At 30.6% G+C, this 9293-nt stretch overlaps 1 protein-coding gene across 1 annotated transcript; it reads right to left on the bottom strand.

Annotated features, from left to right (window-relative positions):
* Window positions 1–3957: 3957 nt before the first annotated feature.
* On the bottom strand, window positions 3958–5076 carry LOC145012907 (uncharacterized). The gene has a single exon (XM_078971704.1). The coding sequence runs from the start codon at window positions 4909–4911 to the stop codon at window positions 4168–4170; it is 744 nt and encodes a 247-aa protein (XP_078827830.1). The 5' UTR covers window positions 4912–5076; the 3' UTR covers window positions 3958–4167.
* Window positions 5077–9293: the final 4217 nt, after the last annotated feature.

Genomic DNA, 9293 nt, shown 5'->3' with positions numbered 1-9293 from the left:
CCATGGATATTCACGAAAATGACCATGAGTATTATAACTCTTATTCTTCATTTACTTTGAAAATTATTTTGAAATTCTTTTTGTAGAACAATTTCGAAACTCAAATATACAAGTTCAAACTCTTTATTGACTATGGTTTCGAAGTTATTTAATGTTCTTTTTGTGTATAGTGGTTTTGCATTTTGTATATATGTGGATAAACCAAATTCGGAACAAATTTCAAACTCGTATAAAACAATTTCTTGAAGCTTGTAATTTTTTGTATGTTGTATTCATAAACATGTTTGCAAACTTATTGTGCCTGAGTTACCATCAAACCAAAAAGAAATGCACCCAAACGATGAGGAAGTGAAGGGTGTTTGTGTTTTGCAAATTGTGGAGGTGATCCAATGTGAGAATTTGTAAGATGTTGGCTAGCTACTTCTTGCAAATTCGACCATATGTAGATATATCTCCATATTGGGAATTTATGTTGTACACCTTGTTCCAAGGATCTTAGAATGGGTATCTACATCTTATTTTGATTGCAAATCTTATTTTGATAGCAACTAAGGCGTGAGTTGCTATCGCGTAAGGATGTATATGTATATTCTTATATATTTGGACGAAATGATAGATGTTTAGAAAATATGTTAGAAAAATTTATGTTGTATAGAACTTTATTTTGATAAATAGTTAAATTTATGAACTACTTAATGTCAACCAAATGTAGGCTAGCACCCTCATTTGTTTTTGTCTCTCGTCTTTATTGTTTATATGTTCTACTACGCATATCGACTTTCTCACATTTGTTTTGTTTCGTCTTATTTATAGGTACTCATTTTTAATATGTCGGAGGTCATATATGTGATGTAGTTGCTCTTTATTATTAGAGACATGATTGTCAACATCTACCTCCATCATATCTCGTTATAATGGGAACCACAGGCTTTTTGTTATTGATGATGTTGTTGCAAGAGGACCAAGAAACGTGTCGTTCATATAACATTATGTTAATAGGCTATAATTGCATTAATTTGAAAGTTTTGTTCAAACATTTATTATTTAATAAAAAGTAGATAAAGGAAATTTTCGTAATTTACTACTCATAAAATTACTTAATTTGAATTTTCGTTTCATTTTTTCCATTCAAACATATGATAGGTTTTTAATTTATTTAGATTCAAAATTCATTGAATTCATTTTTTCCATTCAAACATATGATAGGTTTTTTCCATTATTTAGATTCAAAATTCATTGAATTCCAATTTCTATGATAAATTCCAATTTTTTTCAAAACAATCCATGAACCAAAAACCCCTTAATATGAAAGAATCGTTCCGCAATGTCAAGGTTAATTCAAAAAGATATTTTAAACATAATATATTGTGACTTACCAATTTTTATTTTAAATTACTTCATGGCCAAGAATATTAATGTACAAATAGTATACGAGGTTATTTCAAGGGTATGCAAATATTGATTTCAAATGATTGTTTATATGCCTATTGTGTTCATTCTTGAGAGTGTTTGGGAATGTTTTTCAAAATGATTTATTAACTTACTAGGTGTAACCCCGTATATTATACAGGTTAATTTTAAAAAAAGATTAAACATTAAAATGTAAATAGTAAATACTTTTTATGTAAAACTTTAAAATAAAAAAAAATAAATAACAAAAAAAACATATTCATTGCAATTTAATTTCATATATATTATATTTAATACTTTACATATATAAATATATGATTTTAATTTTAAAAATTGAAACAAACCAGAAATTGACAAGTGGATAATATTTACTTCAAAAATACCTCAAAATGATAAGTGTCAAAATTTATGAGAGATTGACAAGTGGTAAAAAAAAACATTTATTTATTAGAGGAGATTGGCTTTTTAAAAAAATCAACAAGTTCAATAAGTGTTTGGTAAAACCAACTTTTTAGTGTAAAAATGAATTTTTCAAAAAGTAAGAAATTCCTGATTTTTCCAAAAAGTCTAATAATTTTTCAAAATAACTTATTAATTTACTGGCTTTTAGTATAAATTGATTGAAAAAGCAAGCACTCTCAAACACCTCCTTAGTCTCTTTTATCAAATCATTTTGTAGGTATGATATCGACATTGATATCCTTGATTTTTCATCTTCTACTCAAGCAGAAGGACTCGAGCTAGTGAGAAATATAATGATCATACAGTAGAACATCATCACCGAGTCGAAGCAATTAATAATCCTTTAGTTAAATTAGATCATCATTCAATGACAACTCTCGATAGAGTTGCTACATCTTTCAACAATGTTAGATCCTAAATATGTCTATAGGCCTTTTCAAAGTGTTGTATTTTTTATTAGTAGATAATTTCTATAACAAAGATTTGGAAAGTATATTTAAATATGCAATTTAACATTACAATATTGACGTCATTCAGCATGTCATTTACAAACAATTGACACATGTTTCAAAACCTTGTGGATGGTTGATAAAAGCTAGAAGATCAACCAATTTTGATCTTATTTATCATTTAGTTAGTATCAAGCTTAGGTGGTATTTGTTTTTCTTTAGAAGATCTTCTTGACCTATTATGTCTACAGATCACACATTTTTATTGACCTATTATGTCTACAGAGCACACATTTTTATAGAAAATACGTTTGTTTTTTTAGAAGACTACATACATAAAAAAACATTTGTATGGCATCTCTTTTCCTAGATGACATTAAAAATAGCTTCCAAAACTTGTAGACCACTTCTAACCTTAAAAATAAAAAAATAAAATAATAATAATAATAATAATAATAATAAAATAATAAAAAAGACGTTGATTATTCCATTGTTGCTTCACGCCTCTATCAGTTTCACATATAGTTGAACGCCTCCATCCTACCATTGATGCTTCATCGACCGTAAGCACCACCAGAAGAAGTCACACATGTAATCTTATCTCTCTTATCTTGGCTTTCTGAAATCAATATCTTCTTTATGAAAACGGCTAGGATTAGAACAAAGGGTATGATTTTTTTATATTTGTTCTTTTGCATAAACAAATCTTCAAATGCGACGATTCCTCTACGTCTCTACTGATGATTCCTCCACGGGTACATGAGCTTCACGTTATCCGTTAGAATTAGGTGAAATTCCAAGTCTTTTATGGTAACTAATTGCAATTTACCAAAGATTTCAAGGCTTTATCAAGCACTCGATCGTAAATTTCAGTTTTGCAAAACTTTCTATCTCCCTTTTTTGGGAAGCTAAAATATGGTTGACACTTTGATAAGTAGGTATATGTGCATCTATTTCCCATGTTGGTAACAACTCCATGTGGCAAGGAGCAAGAAGATGATGAAGAAGAAGAAATCTTGAAAGGTGAGGTTGTGTATGTGTATATTGGTCAACACTAGTCTTAACTATTGTCTACTGCTGCCCTATGTTTTGACCAAAAAGAATCATTTCGTCAAACAGAAAGCAACCCTTTTTTTGTGTCCCCATTTGATTTTTATTGCATGCTAGCATATTGTGTTCTTATCATGAATACAGAAAATATTGGTGTAACAGTTTTAACATATGTCTTGGAGAAGATTTTGACACTCTTATAAGAATGTTGATTTAGGTTGTTTTATGTTCGTTCATCTCCGATCTCTATTTTCTTCTTGAAATCTTGTTTTGATTTTGTTGTGCAATGTTGATGGTAGATTATTCGAGTCGATGTTGTTCAAGCTAGACAAAACAGAGATTTAAGTTCAATGTTGTTGCAATTTCTTTCTTAAATTGTAGTTCTATATTGAATATGTTAATTGTGTTTATACTTTATAAATTAAGATAGATAATACTACATATCTATAAGACACCAAGATTCTTTGCACATTAATAACAATCCATTCATGATAAGCATACCACAAAACAACAGAAACACAATGATCAAGAACATATAACACAGACAAGAAACATGAAATGATCAGAGTATGTAAGCATAAGCAAGTAAGCAACTCTCCTTTTCATTCGTAATAAAACCTGAAGTTTAATATCAGCTACTTAACTAGTTCACAAAATCAATCCCCTGATCCCCTCACATGCCCAACAGAAGTGATCTTCAATTTTGAACATCAAAAAGAAAAACGAAACAATTACTATATTGTACCCAAATCATATCTCTAAAGAATACTACTAAACAGGTGGGATGAAATCCATATCAAAATACAACTAATAATGAAAAAAGCATGTAGATCAAGAAACATGCGTACGCAATTAGCCCTCGGTGTTCATCGCCGCAAGATGCTAGTTCCACCAACAGCCTCGTGCACACTCGTGTAGACCATATCACGAAAATCCCCATCATCACAAAGATCACTAGCCCACCTTGAGGAACAAACAATGCTACTGCGGATAATATCACAATAGGTAACATACAGTATCCGATCAAGCTCAAGCACCGATACAAATCGAGATTCCCATTTCGGCCTGCTAACATGTTGAACACAACATACAGAAACAGAGATGCTACTGTCACCCAACCCAAAATAATTCCGAAATGCAACTTGCCAGCAAGTAACTGGAACAATCCGAATGCCATAAGAAACAAAAACGGACCCGATAGATCGGCGTCTTCGTGAAGATCTGCTTTAACTCTAAAGGGATTCAAAATCGAAGCTGTTTTGTTCCAGATTTGTTTGGTGTTTATACCAAGCTCTTCAAGGAGAGGCGGTTCATCGTCGAAGTTCGCACTACCGCTACCGCCTCCGATGCTGCCAAATTGAGGGGTTGCAAAGGAGGTGGATGCTGGAGAGGAGCCGATGTCGAAGGACATGAAAGGGATGCTAGGGTTTGAAGATCTCGATGGCTGGAATGGGGCAGTGGGGAGTCGTCGTTGAGGGCCGGTGTTAGGGTTTCCACCGGATGGGAAAATCACTGGCGGGACGTTGAATTCCCTCGACATCGTGAAGAAATTCGTAAGATTGAGTCAGAAACTCGATCAGATTAACGATTTGAATCACAGATTCCACCCCAATTACAAGACTTTATGGGGAAGAAATCAATTGTTGGGGAAGATCTGAAAGATGGAAACGGATCGGAGAGCGTGTTAAGTTAACTATATAACTTGGATCCGGTTGTAATAATGATATCTACAACCCGACGTAAGAAAAAGGGTTAAGCGAGGCCCCTGTATTGTTACAATTTTCCAAATAGGCCCTTCCACCTTAATTGAAGTAAGGTTGAATACTTTTTTTTTTTTTTTTTTTTTTTTTTTTTTTTATAATGAAACAACAAATATATTAAACTAGTTTTAAATTATTTCAGTTAAGTTAATAGAAGGACTTGAACCTTCGACTTTAAGAAGAGAGTCAGGAAGGACAACACCAAATATTGTTGTACTAGAAACCCTTTTGGGGTTGAATACTCAATAGTTAATACTTAGAGTATCAATAATGTGTGAGACGAGTTTGAACTTTATTGCATCGTTCAAACACAAGTCTTATTGATATAGGGCTTCAGAAAGATTCGAGTGTTAAAAGCTAGAATAACTCGAAAAGATCGATATATATATATATATATATATATATATATATATATATATACTAGGTTAAAACCCGTGGAACCCACGGGTGATAATTTTAAATAGAATTAACAAATTGATTATATAAGTAATATATCATTAATTTATAAAAACTTATGAATTGTAATATTATATTTTTTAATAACTTTGTAATTTGTATGTATTTAATTACTTTTTTTTATGAACTATGTATATCAATAAGAAAAAATAAAGTTAAATATTAGTAACAATAATTTAAAATTGTAGATGAATGAAAGTTTTTAAATACTTTTTATTTCAACGAACCTCATAAACGTAAGGTAAAAGAAATATTATTTACTTTATATATACATTTATTTACATTAAACATCATTGTTTGCTAACAGAAACTAAACAAAATATATGTGATGATATAATCTTTAAAGGGGTGAAGAAAATCACAAAGACTCATGATTAATATGTAAAAACACAATAAAGTTATTGTAACAGTTTATACACCACCTGCAATGATGATGTATTAAATTTGTTTCAATTTAAATGAAAATACACACACAATTCATCAAGAAAATAAATATAATACACAATAGAATCGTGATGAACTGATTTTTCTTGGAAATATGTATTCCATTCATATAATAGATTTGTTTCAATATCTTGGTCAAATGCTTAGTTCAAACATCTGTTGTGAATCAATTTGTCCACTTTGAAGCTTTCCTAACCAAGATCCACTAATAATGATAGATAGTTGTAATAGATCTGTTCAATTGTTAATTGTATTTTTTTTTGGCAGATGATGAGCCCTGGGAGTTAATGCAGCTTATTAAGAGATATCTAGGAAGCATAGCAGATGTGAATATGATGTTTTATTGAATGGATAAGAAGGGTGCCAATTTTCATTATTGCATCTCTCTTGTCTGGTTGCATGTAACAATATCTTGAAAATCGCCTATAAATTCTTGCTACTAAGAAGGCAGCAAGATTGAAAAAACTTATTTATTTTGGTTAAGAGTGAAGATTATTATATTCTTAACCACATTAAAGACATATTGTCAAACTGTTAAAATTTTCAAATTTGTCATATAGAAAAAAAAAACATAACCAACACATTCTAAAAACATAAAGACCAATCCACTTAATTCCAGATTTGACATTTGACCCTAGCACACACAATACAAGACCCTTCTCACAATCAGATTAACCAAAGGGGTATATATGTCAATATAGCCTTCTAGAAAACAAATCGGATCTACCATTTGCCATTCCAACCTGCATTGGTGTTGGTGAAGGTCTCCCTCTTCTAGATCCAATAGTCATATTTCCCAATTTTTCATCTGTTTCACCAATAATTCCTCCACCACTGACTCTTCCTTTTCCCATATATACCCTTACTCCTGAAATTATTAGCAGTTATCAATTATTATCATTTAATTGAAATATAAATGAATATATTTCAAAAAGAAAGAAATAAACTATTTGCTTGGGTTAGTATTGATTTTGATTTTGATTGGTAGTTGGTCTTTTCATTTAACCCATTCATAAGAACATAATATCTCCCTTAAAATATATGAAGCAGAAATTAAAGAATTCATACATCTGCTTGATGTGGAAACTTATAAAGATTTGTATAAAGATTGTATATTCACAAGTCAAAAAGAAAAGTAATAAATTAAACAAACTTACCCTTTGGAAGGCAGGATCCATGCTTTCAGAAAGAACAACTACAACAGGCGATTCACTACCAGTCACACACATCAGAAATTTCCATAGAATTATTGCAGATGAAACAATCATACCTAAAGTCAAAACCAAAATGTATCTTAAGTAATCTGATAAAAATCAAATATATTTAAAGGCACATTTTACATTGGCATGTCACCATTAAGCTTAATTCTAGATTGTTGTTTACACCATTTAAAAATAATAATAATATAAAAAAATAGTTATTCAAGTTATTTCAAGAAACAATATTTGATTGGAACCAGAATCTCATTCACAAATATAAGAACTTAAAAGTATGAATTATACAAAGAGGCTTTTGCTTTATCATCCTAATTTTATACAAGATGTAATGCTCTGAAACTACTCCATCAATGCAAATTTAGGTTTTCTGCATAAGTATAAAAAATCTGAGAATAGAATAATCTAGATGCATGAAAATGGGGATAATAGAATTCTCGTATCATATGCAGAAATCAGAAATCAGAAATCAGAAATGAATAAGTGAAGGCATACATCTAGGTTACATGTTGTAGAAAGAGATAGGATAGCGTACCCAGAGTGATGGCCCGCTTTAAGGCTTGTCTGAAATGAACGAACTGATCGAATCTCCGATGAGACCCATCCTCCTAAAGTTTCGATCTTTCTAAATTGTAATTGCTTCCTACTTCACTTTGACTCCGATTTCATAAATCAACCTTTAACAGGGGTTGGATGATTAAACGTCTATGGAATTCTCAACAATTCTTTTAATAGTAATATTTAGATGTCATACAATCTGAACAACAATGGAATCATAAATTCCTAAATCATATGAACATAAAGAAACCGAGAGAGAAAGAGAGAGAGAGAGAGCGATGAGCGGCTAGATTAGGGTTTCAAATCGATGGGCGGCTTTCTCCCGATAATGACGAATGAATAAGAGGCATAAAGGGTAGTTTAGGAAAATCACTTAAGGATTTTAGGCGGGATAAATCGATGAGGGAGGCTAATACAATGACACGTGGCATATTGGTACTGTTTTATTATGATAGGGGATATATATATATATATATATATATATATATATATATATATATATAAATATACAAGATGTCTTATGACCAAAACCCATCAGTGGTATCAGAGCCTAGCTTGGTTTCAATAGTATTGATGCATTGTATATCTAAAAAATTCGATTTTTGGTGTTCTAGAGGCTGGACTCGCCAAGTCCATAGATGAACTCGCCGAGTCCAGGCTTGACTCGACGAGTCAACTCGTTAGATAATGCTTATCTCGGGATTTCTTGTTGTTTTTGCATATGGATAGCTACCTTATCATGTTAGATCAATATTAATCTGATTATATTATATATTTGACTATATTTTTGATCTAAATGAAGATATTTATCAATTAATAAGATAATTGTTTCCTTATAAGATAATTGATTAATTATTTTGAGTAAATTGATAAATTATTTTGCAAGAAATCATTAAATAAATCAAATATGGATAATTGTGTGATTAAATGTTAATTTAAAATTATTTGTTATTTGATCCTTGTTGTTATGAAAAGTTTCATATTTTGCCCTTTAGGTTTTATAGTTTAAATTTGAACCCAAAAGTTTTGAAGTTTTGAAATTTAAATAGTTAAAACCCTAATGTTTTGAAAAAGGTTTCAAAACTTGCCCTCAAGTTTTGGAATTTAAAAGTTGATTAATAGTTTAATTAGGAGTGTTAAATTCTAAAACCCTAGTATTGTTTTGAAAAGTTCAAATCACACCCTTACGGTTTTATTAATTAATTAAGGTGTATAATTAAAAGAGATTTAATAAATCCATAAAAGTTTTGGTTTGCAATTTAATTGAATTAAAGGTATAATTATTAAATTTGACCACATAATATTTTAAAAGTGTGAAATGCACCCTATATTATATATATAACATTAAAAGTCTAACATTATATATATGTATGAGTAAAAGTCAGTCTTACCGTTAGTAGGCCTCATTCACGAAGCTGGTCTATAAGGGGTGTTTAAGGAAATTGCCTATAAATGGCGATTGAATGGGTATCCACTCTTACCCACCGCAC

Source organism: Lactuca saligna, chromosome 8 (assembly GCF_052625555.1).
Source record: "Lactuca saligna cultivar CGN05327 chromosome 8, ASM5262555v1, whole genome shotgun sequence".
NCBI classification, from domain to species: Eukaryota; Viridiplantae; Streptophyta; class Magnoliopsida; order Asterales; family Asteraceae; genus Lactuca; species Lactuca saligna.
This window is presented reverse-complemented; position numbering and strand designations above follow the sequence as displayed.